Below are 22,808 nucleotides of genomic sequence, written 5' to 3' on the forward strand. Positions count from 1 at the left end.
GGAAGGGCCACGTTGCCATGGACCATTGGGAACCATCCTAGGTGTTTGAGCCTGAGTCCTATGGGACTAGGGGTCCCGGACCAGCAGATCAGGACTTACCTGCTAACCATCTGCGTTTTCATTTCCTCTCGGTCCCCTTCTCCAGGATGCCAATGGCTCTGAGGAGAAGAGGAAAAGTGTGTTGGCTTCAACTACCAAGTGTGGGGTGGAGTTTTCTGAGCCTTCCTTAGCCAAGCGAGCACGAGAGGACAGCGGGATGGTGCCCCTCATCATCCCAGTGTCTGTGCCTGTGCGAGCAGTGGACCCAACTGAGGCAGCCCAAGCTGGAGGTGTTGATGAGGATGGAAAGGGTCCCGAGCAGAACCCCGCTGAGCACAAGCCGTCAGTCATTGTCACCCGCCGGCGGTCCACCCGTATCCCTGGGACTGATGCCCCGGCTCAGGTATGAGAGGCGCCCCGTGCAAACAGCGCCGTACCTGAGTGCTCCTGGTGCCTTAGTAGTGACATTATATGGGAAAAAGCAGACCGTGGCAGTATAGGAGGGATTCAAGCCCCCGTGGGGATATTATTTATATTTTCCGAATGGAACTGTTGGGAAAATGGCACTTACAAAGGACAAAGAAACACTTTTATACTTGAAACGTGGACTGTTTAGGAAAATCCAGGGTGTGTGAGTCTCTTTTATTTCAGGTCAACAAATTTCGATTGGGCCTCTTATATGGGTCAGGCCCTGTGCTGAGCGCTGGGACCTAGAAATGTTTACTTGTTCTCTCAGTACAAACGTGTGTGTTGCAACCTCCCGCCCGCTAAGATTGAGGTTTTGTCTGTTTCTTAGTTCTGTCAGTATTTGTTTTATGCATTTTGATGCAGTGTTTGTTGCATGCTCATTTAGAATTGGCATAGAAACTATCATGAAATGTTTTATCTTTAGTAGTTTTTTTGCCTTTTGAAGTTTGCTTTGTCAGGCACTTCACTTTCTTTTGGTTAGTGTGGGTGGGAGGATGGGATCTGTACTTTTTTCTATCTTTTTACTGTCGGCCTTTCCATATCATTCTACTTAAGGTGTATCTTTCAAGTGGCATGTAATTAAGATTTGTTATTATCTGTTCTGACAATCTTTGCCTTTTTGTTAGAGCATTGATATGGTTTACATTTAATGTAATTACTGATAAACTTCGGTTTAAATCTGCCAGGTACCTTTTCTTTCTCCAGCATTCCCCCCTCCCCTCCACCCCCGCCTCTTTTTTGTTTTCCTTTGGATTGAGTTTGTTATTCCATTTCCCCTCTTAATTAATTTATTAGTTATATACTTGATGTATTATTCCTTTAGTGATTACCGTTAGGAGCCTTTTTTTAACCTGAAGTTCTATGAGAGAACTAAGCCCTACAGAAAGGGATTTGAGTGACCATTTTCTCAATTATCTGGAGGATGTTACATAGCTAGTACCATTCTAGATGCATTGGAGAGAGGTTCACTTATTACACAGTGAATGCCTTATGACATTAGAGCTTAATTCTCTGTTTCCTAGAGAATGCATTCTTGGCTTATTGAAATCTAATGTAAGTTAGTGCTTTACCTCTTCTTGGAGAATGCAGAGTTCTTATAACCCTTTTAACTCCATTTTCCCCTAATCCCTAACTCATAGAATTATTGACATGAATTTTCATTTCTCTATATATTTTAACATTATCAGGACATTATAACATTACTGTTTTGTTCAGTTGTTTATTTTAGATTTATTCATATATGTAGATTGTTTTGTTGTTTTTTTATTTCTTGTATCTCCAAGTTTCCATCTCAAATCATTTATATGCTGTTTGAAGAACATCCCTTAGTATTTCCTTTAGTGTGAGTCTGTTAGTAATAAATCTTACTAGTCTTTGATTTTCTGAAAATGTTTTTATTTCATGTTCATTTTTTAAAAATAACTTTGCTGGGTAGAGAAGTCTGTGTTGGTAGGTTTTTGGTGGGTTTTTTTGTTTTTTTTTGGCATCTTAGAGATGTCATTCCATTGTTTTCAGGCTTCTATTATAGTTATAGTATTGAGAAGTCATTATAACCCTTATTGTTGCTCCTTTGAATGTAAAGTATCTTTTTATCCCTGTTGCTCCAAGATTTTTTTTATTTTTTTGGTCATTGGTTTTCAGCAGTTTTGCTGTAATACCTAAATATTATTCTGTTTGTATTTATCCTGTTTAGAGTGCTTCTTGAATATTTCTTCTGCTCCATTTTCTCTCTCCTCTCCTATGGGACTTCAGTTACATATTTTGTTAGAATTTTTCATTGTATCCCATATTTTGTCTGTCATTCAGTTTCCTGTTATTTTTTTTCCTTAGTCTGACCTATGTTTCAGTCCACCTGTTCTCTCTTTAGATATGGATAACATGTTGTTAAGCCCATTCATTATACTCTTGTTTTCAGTTATTTTTCAGTTATTGAATTTTCATTTGGTTCATTTTTAGAGCTTCTAGTTCTTTGGTGAGACTCTCAACCATGCCTTTTAGTCTTTTGCATAACTTAAGCATGTATTTCTTTTCTCCTCTTTTTTTTGTGGGGGGGGAGGTGCACTTCGTGGCTTGTGGGATCTTAGTTCCTTGACCAGAGATTGACCTGGGTCCCAACAGTGAAAGCGCTGAGTCCTAGCCACTGAACCACCAGGGAATTCCCAAGCATAGTTTTTGTAAAGTTTATATCTGATAGCTCCATTAATGAGATCCCTGTGGATCTGTGTCTATTATCTGCTATTTCTTGTTTTTAAATCCCGTCTTGCTCTCTTGTATACCTGGTTATTTTTAATTGAATGTCAGACATTATATATGAAAAGTTGTTGAGATAATTAAAGACTCTGGATGATGTTCTCCTCTCCTGGAGAGGATCTATCTTTGTATCTGACAGGTAGCGAAGAGCACAAGCAATCTTGGATTGCTTTAATATAATCAGATAATTTGAAGCTAGGCATTATTCCATTTGAGAACTAGTCTATTTCTGATTCACTTTTATTCCAAGGATATTGCCCTTTGGAGTCCCAAGCTGAAAGCCTACAGGTTTACCAGGTTCTCCTTCTTTGGCAAGCTCTAAACTCCAGTTTTTATTCTGATGGATCCTTGAATTTATTAAAAGCTCTGCTCAGTTTTTCAGCCTCTAAGTTGTCTCTTCCATAACAGCATCTATCTCTCGGGAAAACACAATTCCAAATGCTGGACTCAGCATTTTCGCTTTCCTCTTTTCCCTGGACCTTGACACTTTAATTCTTTGCCAACTCCTTCGCTCTCTTGATACCCACAGAAATGTGGCTTTGTACTGAATCTGGATTTTTTAGTCATTCTCAGCTGGAGAGTTGGCCTGCATGCCTAGTGTCTGTAACACAAAAGAGAGCTCCAAGATTTTCATGAGCAGCATAGTCTCTGCTCTCTGGAATCTTGTTCTCTGGTTAGGGGAAAGCTTCTGGTAGAGGCTGGAGGCCTGCGCAGCTTGTCCTGAGGATGGCAGGACAGAGCCTAAGCAACTACACTGTTCAACATGCCCATTTTGTAGAAAAGGAAATAGGTCCCAAAAAGGCCAGGGGCTTACCTAAGATCGTACAGCCAAGTAGTGGCAGAGTTAGCCCTGGAATTTGGATCTCTTATATCCTGCCTGAGGACTCTCTCTACACCAGGCTTTTGGAGAGGTCTGTCTGTCTCTCTCTCTTTATCTTTGTGTTATGGACATTTTGGATCATGTGCAAAAATTAGAGTGGTATAATGAATCCTAATATCTACCCATCACCCTCTTTTACATTTTTCAAAATGCAACCAGTCTTCTTTCATTTGTACTTCCACTTCTTCCTGCCACTGGATTTTTTTTTTTTTAAGCAAATCCCAAACATCACTTTATTCTAACCATAAATACTTTGTTTTTGTATCTGAAGTACATCATATTATACATAAGAATTCTTTCATTTTGTTTCTTTCTTCCCTTCCTTCCACAATATCATTATCACACTGAAAAATCAATATGAAAAATGCAGTCAGATAATTAATGGAATAGTTTAAATCCATTTTCCTTATAAAATCACAAAACATTACTGCTAACTGAGTTTATGTTGGATTTCTTGTCTAGCAAGTTTGGGGGCTTTGGGCTCTACTGCATTTTTTTTTCTTTCTGTGCAATCATATTGTGCCCCTAAGTAGGGGGGAAAGGAACAGTGTCATTTCTTCCTAGACTGTGGAACAGCAGAGAGGGTGCAAATGGCTGAAAAACAAGGCCAAGACCTCATGGGGAGTCAGGGCCCTCTGATGGAAGGGGCAGAAAGCCTGTGGTTCCTGGGCCCACTTAGTCAGTGTGGCCAGTCTCACCTGTGCACCCAGGGAGGTGATTGAGGTCGCTTGCTCACTCCTGTCGGACTTCATTCTCTCTTGAGAGGGTAGGGATACAGGGAAGAGAGGCCTGTATTCTTGTACATCCCTGCCCTCTATTCTGTGTGGAGGCCCACGAGGGATACCAAACAGGCAGAAGTGTAAGTCAGGCGGGCTAACTTGACAGCACAAGTAGGCTAGCCTGTGATCGTAGGACTAAGACTATGAGAATCAAAGTTCTTCAAGGACAGGGCTCTCCTGCTCACTATGTGGGCACATGCCCAGCTTGGGTCTTGGCACACGATACAGGCCTCCATCTAATGTAGAGCTTGGGGTTTAAGTAGTGATAGCAGCCAGTACTGATTAGCTACTATGTACCAGGTGCTGTTCTCAGTGATCCCGGTGTATTGGTTCATTTAGTCCTCTTAGCGGTAGGTATTTGTTATCCCCATGTTAAAAACAAGAATGCACAGAGTTAAGTAACTTTAAGCGGTAAGGAAAGGAAGTAGCTCCCAGTTCAAGTGATCCAGTCTCAGTGCCTGGGCCCTTAACCACAGTAGTTCCCTGCCTTGTAGCATACTTCACGACAGGTGTTGGCAACTGTGGCCTGTGCGCTAAATCCAGCCCTAAGACTGGTTTTTACACTTTTCAAAGGATTATTTAAAAAGAGCAGGAGTAGGGGTGGGGTCGGGAGAAGACTGAAGACTGTGCATCGACGAATGTGTGTATGTGGCCCACAAAGCCTAAAGTATTTACTATTTAGCCCTTGACAGACAGCGTGCTGACCCCTGCTCCCTGTCTCGGGCTTGCCTTGCCCACGAAGGTGTGGTAGGCAGACTGAGTTCTGGAGGTGAGACTGGCAAGCAGTGGTCAAGACGTCAGTGTTCCCAGGATGCGGGACGCTGAGCCATCTTGGTTCTGTTTCCTTCTCCAGCCTGAGGACATGAACGTTAAGTTGGAGGGGGAGCCTTCAGTGAGGAAACCAAAGCAGCGGCCGAGACCTGAGCCTCTGATCATCCCCACCAAGGCGGGCACTTTCATCGCCCCTCCCGTCTACTCCAACATCACCCCCTACCAGAGCCACCTGCGCTCTCCTGTCCGCCTCGCCGACCACCCGTCCGAGCGGAGCTTTGAGCTGCCCCCCTACACACCACCCCCCATCCTCAGCCCCGTGCGGGAAGGCTCTGGACTCTATTTCAATGCCATCATGTCGACCAGCAGCATCCCAGCCCCTCCTCCCATCACGCCAAAGAGTGCCCATCGCACCCTGCTCCGGTCTAGTGAGTGACACCCCGCCAACCCCACCCCTGGGAGCTGTCTGGGGAAGGCAATGTGGAGGGGAGGAGGGCAGTGGACAGGGAAGACTCGGGCTTAGGGCTGCTGGGGACTGAGCCGGCATGCTGTGGGGAAAGGGGCTCTGCTCTCTGTCTCCTGAGAGGAGGAGGTTGTCCTGGTGCAAGTACACGTAGGGGTGGGCTTAAACCCCAGTTCCACCATGTACTGTTACATCCCCTGTGGAAGGCATTTAAACTCCCTGGGTCTCAATTTCTTCTGCATTTAAGTGAGGATGTTTGTAGTATTTCGTTAATGACGAAATGCCAATATGTATTCAGCCATTTTTAGAATCACAAACAGCAGTTTCCTATGGTTCAGCCTAATAGCTTGCCTCAGAGGGTTGTGGTGAGGTTCAGATGCATTAAGACACGTAAAGCACTTCACATCGTCTCTGATGTGTCACATTCGTTCTTAATATTATGTGGCAGATTCTGTCTCCCGGGTCTCTTCAACAGTCATTTTGGCCCAGGGCAGACATTTTGGCTGGCCTGGGTGGTGAACTGCTGAAAAAAATGTTGTCCACTCCACAACATCTCCCCTGGAAAAAGGGGATAATCCTATCAGGGTGACAGAGAGGATTAAGAAAAAGTAAACCTATCCAGAGATAGGACAGGGGTGAGTCACTGCATTAACCTCTGACCCTGACCTCATCATGACATGGCTCTCTGGTGCCCCCTGGTGTCTGGGTGAGAAATGACTCGCCTCTGAGCTGATGCGCCTTTGGCTCTTCCACTTTTAACTGGAAGCTTGGAAGCTTCTCTCCCTGCCTGGGTGGTGCAAGAAGAAAGTCACTATAGAGACCAGCTTGGCGACAGAGAAGAGGTCCTGTCCATCCATGAGTATTTTTCTTGCACTTATATGTAAAGCCTGAAGCGGATCCTGTGAGGGCACCAAGTAACATGGGGGACGCTGTGGTGTGTTCCAGAGAGAGTGCTGGGTCACTGGGGAATTGACCTGGAGGCCTGGGAGACAGGGAAGCAAGCGTCCAGGCAGGGTGGGAGTCAGCGGTCAGTGAGTGAAGCGGACCTTAAGCTTGGGAGCCTGCAGAGGCTGCTAGCCCTGGTGGTGAGGAAAGCATTTACTGAAGAGAGGGTGGGGCTAGAGCTGAACTTGAACTAGGAAGCGGGTGGGGAGGGCGCACTGGGCTGATGAAAGGAGAGGTGCAAAGGCCTGGAGGTGGAACGTGCAGGGAGTGCGAGGGGCCACGAGGGATGGACGGTCCAGGCAAGGCTGTGGCTGGAGGCAGTGTTGGCAGGGGAACCGCCTTGGACGCTTGAGCTGAGGAGTTGAGATTTCCTCTCAGGTTGCAGAGAGGAGTCAGCAGATTTTGTTTGTGGAGCCAAGGGGGAGTGTCTTGATCGCATAGGGCATTAAGATTAGCTCGGAGAAACTGAGGCAGAGAACCTGGCCAGGAAGTGAAGAGATAATTACGAAACAGCGGGCTCCTTCACTGCCTCGCTCCTGTAGCGGAAGTGTCTGCCTCTTGTACTAGAGCAACCGTAGTTGAACGTTGGACTTGATGCTGTCGTGTGGGAGCTCCCGGGGTAGCTCTAGTAATGTGACTGGTAGTAGTAGTAATAACAGTAGCTAGTATTGATTGAGGGCTGGGCTTTGTGCATGATTTCACTGAACCCTGACATTATCTTAGGGAGATAGGTAGTAATAGCCCCTTGTAGCAGGTGTGAACAGGGAGGGACCCACGTATTTGGTAAAAGTCACAGCTAGTTGTCACAGCTGCAGGCTGCAGAGCCAGGACTCAGGGTGCCTGACTGCCCAGTGTGAACCTCTGAGACACCGCTGTGGCTCCTGTGCATACAGAGCAGCCACCCCGGTTGGGGAGGGTGGCCGTGTTCAAGGGAGGAGGGTGCTGTCTCCTAACCTACCTTTTGTCCCATAGATAGTGCCGAAGTCACCCCGCCTGTCCTCTCTGTGATGGGAGAGGCCACCCCAGTGAGCATCGAGCCGTAAGTGCAGCCCAGCCTCTGGCCCAGGGGGTGAGGGTGGCCAGCTGGGGCCCAGTGCACGCAGGCAGGCCCTCAAGGAAGAGGAGGGTTCTGTGTGCTGAGGGTCTTCACTGAACCCCCAGCCCCACCCCAGCTTCTGTGTGGAAGTCACAGGGAAGGCAAAGGGACCAGCCCAGTTTGAATTTGCCTCCAAAGAAAATCAGAAGGGCCGTCCAAGCAGCTCTTTCCTTGGCTGTAAACCTGGAGCTTCTCCTCTTGGCAACTTCTGGGCCTTGCCTTTCCGGCAGCACCAGGTGCTGCTTGCTAGGCTGTCCTCACAGAAGCTGGATTTCCTCACACCCAGCTGAAGCCTTGCCGTGCTCAGCCACTCCCCACCCCCCACCCCCTGCCATTCCCCAGGGAGAAAGTCGGGTTTTCCCTCCCCACACAGGGAGACCTCACTCCCTGTCCTTTCCACCCCTGCAGACGGATCAATGTGGGCTCCCGGTTCCAAGCGGAAATCCCCTCAATGAGGGACCGTGCCCTGGCCGCTGCAGACCCCCACAAGGCTGACTTGGTGTGGCAGCCATGGGAGGTCCTGGAGAGCAGCCGGGAGAAGCAGAGGCAAGGTGAGCAGGCACGAGCCAGCACGCAAGGGCCTGCTGTTGGGCCATGGGTGGGGTAGGCCCCAACCCAACCCAGCCCTGCTCAGCCCTACAAGTGCTTTTCTCTCCTCCGTCTCCCAGTGGAAGACCTGCTGACAGCTGCCTGCTCCAGCATTTTCCCTGGAGCTGGCACCAACCAGGAGCTGGCCCTGCACTGTCTGCACGAGTCCAGGGGAGACATCCTGGTGAGACCCTGCCCTCCGGTGGAGGAGGGCCCCTTGGGGAGGCTGGCAGGGAGCCATGTCTCTGGTCCAGGAGCCAGGCCTGTCAGCGAGCTGATCAGAAGCAGGCGGGAGGGTCTGACCAAGGTGGGGGTGTTAGGGGGTTGGCCTGAGGGAGCCCTCGTTCTGGACTCGAGACTTCACTGTGCAGGGTCCACTTCCAGTCTCTGGGTAGTGGGTCCCCCACCCCTCAGACAGGGCTGTCCACTGAGGACCTTCTCTATCTGTGACTGCCTCCCCTGGGGACCAGGTATTCTCTTTTGAGACACCCCAAGTAGCCCAACCCCAGTGACCTTGCCCTCTTGCCAGACCTCCGCAGTTAAGAGTTAAGTAATCACCCTACTCAGAGTCGTGGATTTTGGCCACTGAGAACCTGTCAGGGCCCTGACCTTTTCCTCACTTCCCTTTCAGGAAACGCTGAATAAGCTGCTACTGAAGAAGCCTCTGCGGCCCCATAATCACCCGCTGGCAACTTATCACTACACAGGTGGGCTGGTGGGGTGGGCTGGGGGCCTCCAGCATCAGTGGGGCTCAGTGTGGAGTCACAACCCGGGGTGGGGCGGGGGTGGAGAGGTAGGGGAGGGCAGATAAGCCAAGATCCAGTGTGAGGGAACCCCAGAGCTGGAGTGGCTCTCTCTCTGCCCTACAGGGGGAGGGAGAAGGGCTTGAGCATGTGGGAGCCCATTCGGGCAAAAAAGCCCAGCAGGTGTGGGTATCAGGAGCAGGAGCCTGGGGACTGCCATGTCTTATACTGGGCACTGTGCTTTCAGAAGGACATTAACCAAGTGGCAAAACCAGTAGTAGCCGCTGGTATCGAGCCCGTCTGGTGGTGCCTCCCGTCTGGCCAGGCAGAGCACCTAGAAGCTTCTGCATGCATGGTTTTACTCAGTCTGCACCACAGACTGGCTGTGAGGTGGCTTCTATTATTAGATCCCATTTCACACTTTCACAGGTGGGAAAAGTGAGGCTCAGAGGCTAAGCAGCATGGCTAGTAAGTGCAGCCAGCTCTGAGTGCCTGTAGAGACGGTGGGTGGACAACCTCACGCTTTCCCGCTGCTCAGAACAGCCCCCCGCAGTGCTCCCAGGCCCACCCCACCCTCCTACCTCGGCTCCCTCCTTGCCCTGCAGGCTCCGACCAGTGGAAGATGGCTGAGAGGAAGCTGTTCAACAAGGGCATTGCCATCTACAAGAAGGACTTCTTTCTGGTGCAGAAACTGGTGAGCTGGGGCTCTGTTTCAGGGGCAAGAGAAGGGCAGGAGCCCCCTGCAGGATTTGGGGTTTCCCTCTGCTAAAGAATCTGCCTGCAATGCAGGAGGCCAGGGTTCGATCCGTGGGTGGAAAGATCCCCTGGAGAAGGAAATGGTAACTCACTCCAGTATTCCTGCCTGGAGAATCCCCATGGACAGAGGAGCTTGGCAGGCTACAGTCCATGGGGTCACAGAGTCGGACACGACTTAGTGACTACACCACCACCACCATCTGTTGGGGGAGGAGCAGCATGCAGTTACTTCCCAAGCCTTCTTAAAAAACAGTTAGGTCAGTGCCACTTAGTGGCTTCAGAGACATTTTTCTAAACAAAACAAGAAGGGATATGATCAGGCATTTTTCCCGCCTTGGGTCTAAGCCCCTTCCCTCATCTTAGGGTAGTGTAGCCACACCCTGAAGTCTCACTCCAGAGTGGCCTGAGTGGGTACCAGACCTCGTAGCACCAAACTTAAAATAGTGACTTGCCGAAGGGGAAGGAGGAAGAGGAGGAGGGTCGCAGGCAGAGGAGAGCCGTCCCGAGGCGCTGGAGTACTTCAAAGGCCACAGTTAGTATGCGGGAGAAGAGGTCACCCTGAGAGCGGGGGCACCGAGAGCTACAAGTGACTGGGGGGGCCTCTGCCCACTTCCTGTCAGGCTGGGGTGGCCCAGGGCTTCCTTCCAGGAGCTCAGCTGATGGAGTCGAGGAGACCCGGGCCTAATTCTCCTAGATTTCTCTTGTCCTCCCTGCCCCGCGTTCTTTGGGGAGAGTGTTCTGCCAATCTGAGGACTTGCGCCTTCCCACCAGCTCTGTGTCACAAAGCCTGAGACAGCTGAGGGAAGATGGCTTCCCAGAGTGTGCTCTTTCCTCCTGGGATTGTAGGTTGTGCCAGGGATGCCCTGGGGCCTGGACCACGTGCTGACGAGTTCTCCTCCTAGGGCCCTGTGGTGAGGACAGTTGTTTGCTGGGCTCCCTGACTGGGCAGTATTGCTGGGAAGTGCATGCCTGGGAAGCTGGCTGAGGCACCCCTAATGCCTTAATGAAAAGAACAGACCATTAGGCAGGCAAACAGATGATCAGAGGGAATTGGTAGTAAAAGTACAAACAGGATCTAATTAATAATCTGTGACTTGCCTATTCCTGGGAGATGAGTCACGTCTTTTCCCTGCTTATGCACAGAGAGCCCTCACTGACCCCTTGGGCTCTGTGGGCAGAACCCCCCCAGTTCCCAGTGCAGCCCAGCAACTGGTTGAGCTGTCTGAAAGCCTGGGGAGAAAGGGGAGACTCAGAGAAAACACTCTGCTCTGGGCAGCGGGGGTGGGGGAAGTAGTCCAGAAACCAAACCCAGTGGCCAAAGGGATTTGTGAAACAGGAGGGCAAGGGTTTCAGAGCTTGGGAGGATCATTTGGTCTCCCCCTACTCACTATCTGCCAAGAGACTTGCCTCAGGCCACACAGCCGTTCAGTGGCAGAGTCAGAACAAGACTTAACCTCCTGCTTCCCCTGCAGGTTTTCCAGGGCTTTCGTATCAGTCTCCCCCGAGTTCCTCCCCGACATCAGGGAGTTTGACAGTTCTGTTCTCACTGCTCCCTGAAGAATAATGAAACCATATGCCTGGATTAATGTAGAGAGGCCGTGTTACTGGGCCTAGCCTGGCTTTGAATGTGAATGGTGCCCAGACTTTTTCCTCTTTAACTTTACATTTTGAAAAATCTCAAGCTTACAGAAAAATGGAAAGAACAGTATGATGTCCAGCCATATATCTGTCAGATTTACCAGTTGTTCACATTGGCCACACTTGTTCTCTCTCTGTGTCCATAGATAAACTCACATACACATGTGTTCTCTGTCTTAACTGATCATTAAAAGTTACAGTATGACATTTGACCTAAATATTGCCTGAAACAAATGTATTCTCCTGCAAAACCAAAGTACCATTATCACACCCAAGAAATTTAAACTGACATAATAATACTCCGTATTCAAATCTCCCCAGTGGCTCCATGTTGTCCTTTTTAGCTTTATGTAAAAAAAAATGGTAAAGTGTTGGTAAATTGACTTGGTCAGTGGTTTGTGCACAGCAGACATTGGAGACATGCTTGTATTTCCTGGGTTTACTGGATTTAGTGTTTACTGAAGTTAAGGGGGGGCATGCAGGAATGAGAAAGGCTGTAGTGCCACCAGGCAGGTGAGCTGAACCAGGAACTCTGACCTCAGTTTTGGCTTCAAACCAGATCCAGACCAAGACCGTGGCCCAGTGCGTGGAGTTCTACTACACCTACAAGAAGCAGGTGAAGATTGGCCGCAATGGGACGCTAACCTTCGGGGATGTGGATACGAGTGATGAAAAGTCAGCCCAGGAAGAGGTTGAAGTGGATATTAAGGTGACTCCCTTCCCAGCTTCCGCTGCTTAGGCTGAGCTGGGAGCCTGAGCCCAAGCTCTCCAGGACTCCCTGGAGGGGAGAGAGAGGAAGGCAGTGCCCCTGACAGCCCAGGGAGTTGATGTCCTAGGCACTGGCCCTGGGCCTTTGGGTTGCCCTCTCTGCCTGCCACTGTCGTCGTAATGATGCACTATGTTGATGCAGAACACTGGGGACATTTCCCAGCGTTCGTACCAGCATCAGTTTCCTGTCCTCCCTTAGCAGACCTCTGACGCTGTTTCCTCAGCTTTACTCATTCTTGTGTCACCTGTATGAATTCTGCTATACCTGCATCCTGCCACATGTCACCATTAACACTTTTGTCATGTCACACACCACTTGTGCTATTACTTATTTTTAAATCAACTCTAAAGGGAAGCTTTATATCACAATCATAAGTAGAAAACCAGTGCTCTTTGTCACAGAAGGTACTGGTAAAAATATTTATATATATGAAAACCAAACAATGTTATGAAATTCTAGCCAGGTATTACCACCTGCCAAACCTCTGAGATGAGGCCTGACCTCTCCTTGTTAAGTCTAAAGACGTATAAAAGACACATTAACGCCAGTTTGAGGCTTTGTCCTTGACATAATCAGGGTTGAAAGAGAACTGAAAAGAGAATGTTATTCAATTCTGTGAAAAGAGAATGTTATTTAATCCTGTGTCCATGTATCCACCTAATATCATCTTGGGGTCATAAGTCCACATTTGGTGACATGCTGCATTAAGACAGGGAGTGATTTAGTTCCTATTTTTGCAGATGGGAAGAGGGTAGAGAGATAGAAAACATTACAAAGATAGTTTAGAATGGAGCTCAAAGCGGCCCCTGGCCCCACCAGGTCACCCTACCCCAAGAATCCCTCTTGGATATACCCAAGAAGACAGGTGGCCTGTGGGGCGGGACAGGCAGGTTTCCTCCATGCCTCAGCCCCACCTCAAGTGCTTGGTCTCATTCTGAGGGCTCCCAGGCCCTCAAGCCTCTCCTCTTCCAGGCAGACTAGCTGTGGAAGGGTACAGGGTCATAGCACAGGAGGCTGTGCTGGGCCAAGCAAGGCAGGCAGGATTAGCCGGGGCTGGTGAGCCCCTCGCTGGATCAGAATTAGTGTCTATGACTGTGTGACTGCACTGTGGGCTCACTGCCCTGTTCTCGTCCCCCATAGACTTCCCAGAAGTTCCCAAGGGTGCCTCCTCCCAGAAGAGAGTCCCCAAATGAAGAGAGGCTAGAGCCCAAGAAGGAAGAAAAGGAGACCAGAAAGGAGGGGGAGGAGGAGATGCCAGAGACCCAGGACAAAGGGGAGCAGGAAGAGGGGCGAGAGCGAAGCCGGCGGGCAGCGGCTGTCAAAGCCACACAGACACTACAGGCCAATGAGTCGGTAAGTGTGGCCTTCCCTGGGGGAGCCCAGAACCGAGGAGGATGGCTAGAGCTGGGCCCGGGGGTGTGGGAGGGAGGGCAGAACAGGAACATGATGATGACTGTCATCATCATGGCAGGAAATGTACTAAATATTTTATGCTGTTAACTCATTTAATCCTGATAAACCCAGGTAGTAGGTACTGTCATCATTCCCATCTTACAGATGAGGAGATTGAGGCCCAAGATAAGATAGCTATTAGGCAGCCTGACTCCAGAATCTGCTACCAATTTTACACTATTCTGCTTCTGTATCTGAGACACAGAGGAAAGAGACTTTGTGAAAATTCAGAAGGTGTGTGGGAGGGTTAGGAAGCACTCCTGACTTATAGTTCAAATAGGGCTCCCCCTAAGAGAGCTGCGTCCTTGACAAAAGTGTCTGAAATGGAGCTGAGACAATGGGAATAACAATAATGGTGCCTCATTCACGTCTGCAAAGTGCTTTCCTGTTCATCATCTCATTCATTCCTCATAATAACCTCATACAGTGTTGACGCCCACCTTGCAGATGGAGGAAACTGGGTTCAGAGATGCTAAGTGACTTTAGTACAGTGTTTTGTCCACAACATCACAGGCTGAGAAGCAAGACACACTGGCCAGAGCTGTTCCTGGCCCCACAAGAGACAGACCCATGGGACGGCTCTGCTGGCAAACTAGTATGAGAGTCTTTGTTAGTTTAACTTGTATACTTACACACTTGCAGGAAACCCCGCTCCCAAACTACAGACACAGAGGTTTGCTCCCTTCTGAGCCTTGGTAGCACTTCTCTAAGAGCTGTTCTCTACATACACACTCCACTGAGTTCTGCTGAACTTTTATGAATGCTTTCCTATGGAGTTTGATCCAGTGCACGCAAGTGTGACTTCTAATGGCCATCTGGGTCTCCCATATCCCAAGGTCCATGGTTCGCATACCCTGAGCAGCACCTCTCCAGGTCTACACTAGGTGTCCCGTGCTCTCTGTTACCTGCTTGGCATTTCCCATGGTGGCCGCTATTTTCATGAGCTAGCTGCCTGTGTGTCTGTCCCTTCAGACTGAGTTCTCTGGTGGCAGGGCCTTCTGTCCCCTCTATACCCTCTGAGTGACATGGCATGTTACATAGATTTGAAGATCATTTATGGAATAATGCCACAGACGAAATACTGAAAACATGAAGCCATGTCATTAAGCAAGACCCCTGTCAGATGCATCAGGAAGTCCTATCTTACAGAGCTAGGGCTGTCCCACCAAATTACTGTAACAGCAATTTGTAAAAACGGAACTGGTCAAAGATGGATTGGGCTTCCAAAAAGGCAGTGAGTGCCCTGTCACTGGAAAGATTAAAGAGGATGCTAGGGGACCATTGAGCAGGAGTGCGTGATCTTTACAAGCCTGCTGTTTGCTGATGTTCTAGAATTTGGGATTCCCATTTCCCTAAATCTCTCACCTCCCCTCGTTTGACCCTCTCCAGGCCAATGACATCCTCATCCTCCGAAGCCACGAGTCCAACGCCCCTGGATCTGCGGGTGGCCAGGCCTCCGAGAAGCCAAGAGAGGGGCCGGGAAAGTCACGAAGGGCACTACCTTTTTCGGAGAAGAAGAAAAAAACAGAGACTTTTAATAAGACCCAGAATCAGGAGAACACTTTCCCTTGTAAAAAATGCGGCAGGTAAGACGGCAGGCCCAGTCTCCACCGGTACCTGGTGGGTTGGCTGCGGTTGGGGGAGGGGTGGGCGGCCATTCCTAGGGAGAAGTAGGAGGAGTCACTGCTTGCGCCTCGTCTCCTGATTGGCTCAGGGGGTTTCCGGGGTAGTGACGTCCCTTGGCAGCTTTTAGAAGAGGAATGATGGCACTGAATTGGGAGCCAGTCGGTCTCTTTGTTGGAGGGTGGGGCTGGGCCACGTGGCTCCTGGCAAGCCAGAAGGGCTGGGGAGCCCCGACTGCAGACGCAGACAGACAGACAGACAGACAGACACACACACACACACACGCAGACACGTGCAAGTGCCCCAGCCCAATGGTCCCAGAGCGGGTAGATAGACCTCTGACTGGAGCCCCTCCTGTTCGGCTACAGGGTGTTTTTCAAGGTGAAGAGTCGCAGCGCCCACATGAAGAGCCACGCGGAGCAGGAGAAGAAGGCAGCTGCCCTGAGGCTGAAGGAGAAAGAGGCCGCGGCCGCTGCAGCCACTGCGGCCGCCTCCCCGCACCAGCCGGCCCTGCGGGAGGAGAGCGGTGCAGGCGAGAGAGGCTGACGCCTGGAGCTCCCGAGCCTACGGAGGGAGAGATCGCGTGGACTTGTCTCTGCAAAACGAATACAATTCAATAAACGGCCCTTTTTATTTATAAAGGCCCCAGGAGCAGTGTAAAGGGCTGTAGGATCCAGTTCTCTTGCATTTGGTCTGTTGGAAGTTTTCCTCCCCGCTTTCCAGGAACTAGGAGAGTCCCTGCTTGCCGGGGCTACCCCTGGGGAGGGGCCCCAGCGCCACAATCTCACCACGCAGCCGCTTCCGTCTTTGTTCCCCCTGCTCCCGTCGGTCACCATGGAGAGCAAAGCACAAGTGCGCCCCCTCGGCAGCATTCATCTCCCCCGCCCCAGGGGACCTGCCCAGGCCCTGCCCGCCCGAAGTCCCAGAAAGAGCGATTCCCTGGGAAGGAGTGTGGTGGCTCTCTCCGAGAGGGAGCTCAGTCTGGCTGCTCCGGTAACTGTCCTTAGAGAGGCCACCTCCTCCCCAGGAGGGAGGCTGCCAGAACGGGGCGGGCGGCAGGGAGAGAGACCAGGACTGGTACCCATTCCTGTCAGCCTGCTGGGGCGGGAAGGTTTTCTCTGATGTTCGGGGAAGGAGCCAGTGCTCCTTGCGTGCTCTCAGCCTGCTGAAGGGAAGGGACTGTGCCCAGGATGGAATTTTCAGACTTGCTCCAGAGCTAGGCGGCCTGAGGGAGCTTCTGACAGGCCTTGGCTTTTCTGGTTTCCCACCATTTTGCCAAATACCTTTAGGCCCTGGAGGCTGCTAAGGGAGCTTAGCCTAAGCCCAGCCTGGTCCTCCTTGGTGCAAGTTCCCTGCTTGCCTTTGTCTTGCCCTTGGCAGCTGCCACCTTAACGCCGCCCTACCTGGTCTAGCTGATTTCCACAGCTCAGCCCTCAGTTGTGCATGCTGGAGATTTCTGGATCCTTCCCTGGGAGGGGGAGGTCTCCTAGCCAGATTGGACAGGAGCCTTCATTCCTTGACTTGTGTCATTTGGGAGCTATTTATTTATTCTTAATATTTAATTTTTAACATCCTCTCAGGGACCAGGGGCTTCCTTCTTTCCAGAGGCCCAAGTGCATTTATCCCAAAACAAGGCACCTTCTTGGCACCCCCTCCCCCTCCCCCAACCTCGTATTTCCAAGACCCTAAAGTCCCTTGCCCCGTTGCTCTGGAAGTTTTGCCAATAGGAGTGATAGTAGCACTGAAAGCAGGCGGAAGGTGTCACCAAACCACAGACTAGCAGGGTGAAGGGAGATCAAATGCAGTTCCTATTGCTGCCTCTTCTCCCTGCTGAACATTCAAGTTGCCTGAGGGATTGGCTGGAAGCCAGAATTCTGGTTTTGTTTCTGGCTTGAATAAGCCATATTTGGCATGGAGTCAGTGAAGTGAAAGGGCTAGAAAATTCAGGAGGCCCCTTCACTTGCCAGCCCCATAGGAGGGCTGAGTTATTTCTCTGATCTTTCTATTCAACTTTAGTTGTGTAAAAAGAAGTTCCAAGTGAATGCAAGTGTATGACAGGTCTACATGTTAGGAGGGAGCCAAAAAGTATTCATTCTGCTATGCTGAGGTAGCCTAAAGGCATCATATTGGTAGCTGGGAGTGGGGAGTTTTGTTCTAAACTATGCACTATCAGGTTTTGGGTTGGTTTTTTTTTTTTTTTTTTTTGCATTCATTTCTATATTAATATGGTTATACAGGAGCCCAGCTCTGGGAGTAACAAAATTCTCCTTCCTCAACTCCTGATGACTACCTAGACCTCTAACTTCCCAGTGAGTTTCTTCCATAGGTTTCTACACGCTCAATAGCCCAAGATTGCAAAAATCTCCTATATCCTCCCAAAACAGGAAGGTAGCAAATTTAGGCTGTTTTCTAAATCACATGTGTAATATGAGTGCCTTCGCAGCTTTGCCCCAAAGTGCTACTTATGTTCCCCAAGGTTTTTTTCTATTTAAACCGCATTTAGTTTCAGGCCACTTTTTGGACATGTGGTAACAGAAACCTCCTTTGTCTAGAGTGATTTTCCTCTTCTAAGCTCACAGAGACAAAAGCAGGTGAATATAGATGGAGAAAATCAAGACGGTACCTCTCCGTATTAACCCCACCCAACATCATATTTTAGAAGGGTTTATGTTCCAGAACGAATTTATATATAGAATGCAGTGTAAAAGGTGAAATGTTTAGCAAACAGATGCAGTTGTGGCAGGTGACCTGCCATAAAGTAGGTGCAGCCACAGAAACTGGCATAGGTATATCCTTTATGGTGCTTTCTCCCTGTGAACACGTTCGGCTTGTATTTTTTTTTCTTCTACTCAAAACTCTTTGCTTAAAGAAGTTAAACGATAAACACCTTCAGCTTTATAAGGTTCTCCCCACACCATCTCACATATCCATCTCTCAGCCTCCATCTACACTCAGCTAAGGGCATGAAATTAACCTAGTGCCTATGTTCTGGACCATCTCTGAGGTCTCTTACCCACCCGCGGAGACAGTGCTTCAGCACTGTCCTCCATGCCTTCAGCCACCCCCCTCTCAGCTAAGGTACACAACCCATCGTTTCTGCTGCCCACTTCCACCCTGGCACAGAGGTCGTGTGCTGCTTATGTCTAAAGGGATCCCATATATTTAACTGCCTCAGTGACCTAACCTCTTCTCACGTGCCAGATGTTAAGATGAAGGAGGAATACAACACATATTCAAGCCTCAGCTATTTAAATGTTTTTATTGAGGCTCACTTTTCTTGCATGGTATTTATTACCAGACTGGCAAGCCTAACTTCTTAGGTTTACAGGAAGTATGCATATTTTTATAAAACAATTGTATGTCCTCCCCATATTTTTGCTGTTAATATTTGCCTCTAACAATTTGCAGCTGTTTCACCTTTTCCTCATTTGTCTCTCAGTCGAAGGCCTTGTTGGAGGGGACAGAGCACAGGAACAGCCTTGACAGTCTGTAATTATTGTACAAATATTTTAATAGCATATAAATAAGTATATTCCTTTTATTTTGAAAAAAAAATCAGACACTGCCTTCTGTGTGTTTGCTGCCTGTGGCACCCTTTTTTAAAAAGACTGTTACATATTAAAATAGTGTACATATATATAAATATTACCTCTTTTGCTGTACAGTTGTGATAGACCAGACTGAAGATTTTATTTTTTGTGTGCTTTTTATAAAAAAAAAAAATTAACACACTAAAGAAAATCTTGCTGATGTGATTGTAATGTACCTATGTAACTTATTTACTTTTGAATGTTCTTCTGTATCTTTAAACCTTTTATTAAATAAGGTTTTAAAAATTCATAGTTGAATGCTGTGTCCTTTAGGGGAGATTTTCACCATCTGGGATTGACGTAAATTGGCCTTGGTTTGCTTGCAAGGAATTACTTGAAATTTTTGAGCCATAAGCATTCTGTTTTATCAGTGATGCCAGGACAGGGGGAAATAACACACTAGCGTTTGCCGGGCTACAAAGGTTACTTAATAGATCTAGATCTTACAAAATTTTAGAAGAAAAAGGCTCAACTCAGTGTCTGACAGGAAAACACTGCACACTTCCAGCGTTTTAGTCTTATTGGAATGAAGTTCTCGGAGGGTGCACAGTGCGATCGATCGGCTGGTACTGCATCTGTTTTTAAACAGCAAACTTTGGGAGTTAGTGATGGACCAGGAGACCTGGCGTGCTGCAGTCCATGGGGTCGCAAACAGTCGGACATGATTGAGCTACTGAACTGGACTGGTTGAAGGAGCGACGTGAGTTAAGTCTTTCTTGACAGACTCATATCATCTTCAGTGCACTCCAGAATTATATTAAACTTTTAAACACAGTGCTTTGTTTAAAAAGGAAAAAAAATCTGGAAAATGAAAAAGGAAATGCGCCATCAGAGGACGCTCCGCGGGCCCTTAGCTGGCACCATGGCAACCGCAGGCAGCCGGAGCGTCAGGGTCTGGAGTCTTCCAGACCGCCGTTGCCTTGACTACGCTCGCGCAGGATTCGGCTGCGGGGGCGGGGCGAAAGCCGCTCGTCGGCCGGCCCCGCCCCTCGCTGCGGCAGTAACGCCTGGGCTGGCTGCGGGTCCGTCAGGCCGGCAGCCCCTCAACGCCGTTCAGGGTCAGCTCGCCGCAGCCCACGCGCAGCCGCTGGGGCCTGCCTTCGCCGGCGCCGCCTCTAGCCTCGCTTCCGCCTCCTTCCCGCGCCTCGGCTGCTGGTGCTCAGGGTATCCGACTGTCCTCGCCGCCCAGAAGGGTGTACCTGCGTCAGCGAAGAAGCGGCTCTTGGGCTGGCCTCGCTGCGACCTCTGGACAGTCTCCCCCTGCAGGGACGGCACAGTTCGCAGTCTGCAGAGGAGCGGCTCCTCGCGCGCCTGAAGGCCGAGCTCTGACCGCGGAAGCCGGGTTGATGCCAGGAGGGGCAGCAGCGAGTGGCCGGCGCCTGGGCTGCGGAGAACTGGCGGCCACGCCCCTGGATCACACCCCGGCGGCCTCTTCAGAGCGCGGCGTCTCCTGCCTTCTCCGCCTGCCTTCCCTCCCGGCCTCTGCGCGGAGACGCGACACCCTGCTTGCAAGTGCGGGACCGGGCCCGCGGACGCCGACCGGAGACACGAGATGGCGTTGGGCGCGTGACTGAGCATCCCCCAAGTTTCGCTCCGAGGACGCGGAGGACGGACGTTGGTGGAGGCAGTGAAAGGACGAGAACTGGACTCTGGTGTCGTTTGTTAATTGTGATTGCGTGAAGCTTGACTCCCTTGGGCAAATTGCAGGGGAGTGTCCGCTGTCGTCCTAAGTCCTTTAGCACAGGGAGCCATAGTCTTAACTTATCTAACCCCCTGATAACCCAACTATCAGGGGCCCTTGATAGTTGGGGGAAATGGCGATGACACTGTTGGAAGACTGGTGCAGAGGGATGGATGTGAATTCCCAGAGAGCCCTGCTGGTCTGGGGGATCCCGGTGAACTGCGATGAGGCTGAAATCGAAGAGACCCTCCAGGCTGCGATGCCCCAGGTGCACTATCGAGTGCTTGGGAGAATGTTCTGGAGGGAAGAGAATGCCAAAGCAGCCTTGTTAGAGCTCACTGGAACTGTGGATTACGCTGCCATCCCTAGGGAGATGCCGGGTAAAGGAGGGGTCTGGAAAGTAGTCTTTAAGCCTCCGACTTCCGACGCTGAATTTCTAGAAAGGTTGCATCTCTTCCTAGCCCGAGAGGGATGGACTGTGCAAGATGTTGCCCGTGTCCTTGGGTTTGAGAACCCCGCTCCGGCCCCAGGCCCAGATATGCCAGCAGAGATGCTAAACTATATTTTGGATAATGTTATTAAGCCTCTTATAGAATCCATATGGTACAAGAAGCTGACGTTGTTCTCGGGGAGGGACATCCCGGGGCCTGGGGAGGAGACATTTGAGCCCTGGCTGGAGCACGCTAATGAGGTCATTGAGGAGTGGCAGGTGTCTGATATTGAAAAGAGGCGGCGGTTGATGGAGAGTCTTCGAGGCCCTGCCGCTGATGTCATCCGCATCCTTAAGACCAACAACCCAGATATTACCACCGCCGAATGCCTGAAGGCGCTTGAGCAGGTGTTTGGAAGCGTGGAGAGCTCCAGGGATGTGCAGGTCAGATTTCTGAACACTTACCAGAACCCGGGAGAAAAATTATCTGCTTATGTCATTCGTCTGGAGCCTCTGCTGCAGAAAGTGGTGGAGAAGGGAGCCATAGATAAAGATAACGTGAACCAAGCCCGCCTGGAACAAGTCATTGCTGGGGCCAACCACAGCGGGGCCATCCGAAGGCAGCTATGGCTGACTGGGGCTGCGGAAGGGCCGGCCCCTAACCTCTTCCAGTTGCTTGTGCAGATCCGTGAGGAGGAGGCCAAGGAAGAGGAGGAGGCGGCTGAAGCCGCCCTCTTGCAGTTAGGCCTGGAGGGGCACTTCTGAGTCCCGAGAAAACGGACTTTAGTGCAGACCTAGATCACAGCTGCTTTTCGTGTCTCTGTGCTGTCCTGCAGGTATGTCACCTAGTGGTAAAGACTTAGCGTGGTTTTTCTGGGGTAAGTCAGGCCTGCATATTCACGTTAACATTGGTAAAAGCTTGCAAGCCAGCACCAGACCTGCTGCAGTGTAAGTGAGTCATGTCAGCCACAATGCCAGGGAAAGGCTTGGACAGTGCAAATTGTCAGTGCTGCAAGCTGTCATGGCGTCATCATCATCAGTTGTGAAAACCATGGGAACTCGTGACACTTCCCAGAGGTAACTGAATGTGAAATTGCATGTTCAGAAGTTTAGTGCATGGCCTGGCTCACACAAGAAGTGTTGAGTAAAAATGTGAACTGTTATTACTACTATTGTGAGTAGTTTTTGTGTTTACTGTAAATTGTTTCTGATTTATATTAATGGAAAGAAATGTGAATTAGATATTATTCAACTTTACAGTGCAAATTTCTCATTTTTCATCTTTAAAAATCTAGATCAGTTTGAGACGTGTTCTGAGGCTGCAAAAGGAGGTGTTAGAAATACTGCACTTAGAGTTGTGTAAATCAAGTTTTCACTGAACAAGATACAAATAGAACAGGGAGGTTAATATGAACCAGCTCAGTATCTATTTCCCCATTTCAAATCTTTATCATTGAAGAAGTTTACCTTGTTCATGCTGGTTCTAAGTGTTCTAAATTTGAAGTTATCAAATACATGTTTATTAATAAAAATATTTTAAAAATTCTGTTGTCTTGTTTTTCTGACATGTATGAAAAATTTCAGTGTAATTAAGCTCTATGATCTTCTTCGGAAGACTTCGCCATGTCACTGAAAAAAATCCCAAACCTCAGTTCTTTTACTTTAAGCTTATATCATACTATGTAATTTAAAGTTTCAGTACCTTTCAATATATTCAATTTTTGCATGTTTTCTACCAGACAAGTGTTTGAAGGCAAAATAGACATAACAAATATTAACTTACTATAAAATGTTAGAAAATCCTGAAATGGAGTTTAGGTTATCTAGCAATGCTTCCCCCACACCGC

At 49.3% G+C, this 22,808-nt stretch overlaps 2 protein-coding genes across 4 annotated transcripts in view; both read left to right on the forward strand.

Moving 5' to 3' along the window:
• The window catches only part of ELMSAN1 (ELM2 and Myb/SANT domain containing 1), a 68,890-nt gene extending 49,792 nt beyond the window's left edge, over nt 1–19,098 (forward strand). For 2 of the 3 annotated variants that reach the window (XM_018053988.1, XM_018053989.1), the window contains exons 3-13: nt 146–442; nt 5,270–5,615; nt 7,568–7,634; nt 8,100–8,242; nt 8,360–8,463; nt 8,911–8,986; nt 9,628–9,716; nt 11,976–12,125; nt 13,326–13,538; nt 15,027–15,223; nt 15,629–19,098. In XM_018053988.1, coding sequence (XP_017909477.1) covers nt 146–442; nt 5,270–5,615; nt 7,568–7,634; nt 8,100–8,242; nt 8,360–8,463; nt 8,911–8,986; nt 9,628–9,716; nt 11,976–12,125; nt 13,326–13,538; nt 15,027–15,223; nt 15,629–15,806 — 1,860 coding nt within the window. In that variant the 3' untranslated portion in view covers nt 15,807–19,098. Of the gene's footprint in view, nt 1–145; nt 443–5,269; nt 5,616–7,567; nt 7,635–8,099; nt 8,243–8,359; nt 8,464–8,910; nt 8,987–9,627; nt 9,717–11,975; nt 12,126–13,325; nt 13,539–15,026; nt 15,228–15,628 lie in introns of those variants that run through there. The other variant, XM_018053990.1, reaches the window with a different exon arrangement.
• Nucleotides 19,855–22,507, forward strand: PNMA1 (paraneoplastic Ma antigen 1). Its single transcript, XM_018053991.1, has one exon. It carries the CDS (start codon nt 20,665–20,667, stop codon nt 21,724–21,726), a length of 1,062 nt encoding a protein of 353 aa, XP_017909480.1. The 5' UTR covers nt 19,855–20,664; the 3' UTR covers nt 21,727–22,507.

The sequence above is a fragment of the Capra hircus genome, chromosome 10 (assembly GCF_001704415.2).
Source record: "Capra hircus breed San Clemente chromosome 10, ASM170441v1, whole genome shotgun sequence".
Taxonomy (NCBI): domain Eukaryota; kingdom Metazoa; phylum Chordata; class Mammalia; order Artiodactyla; family Bovidae; genus Capra; species Capra hircus.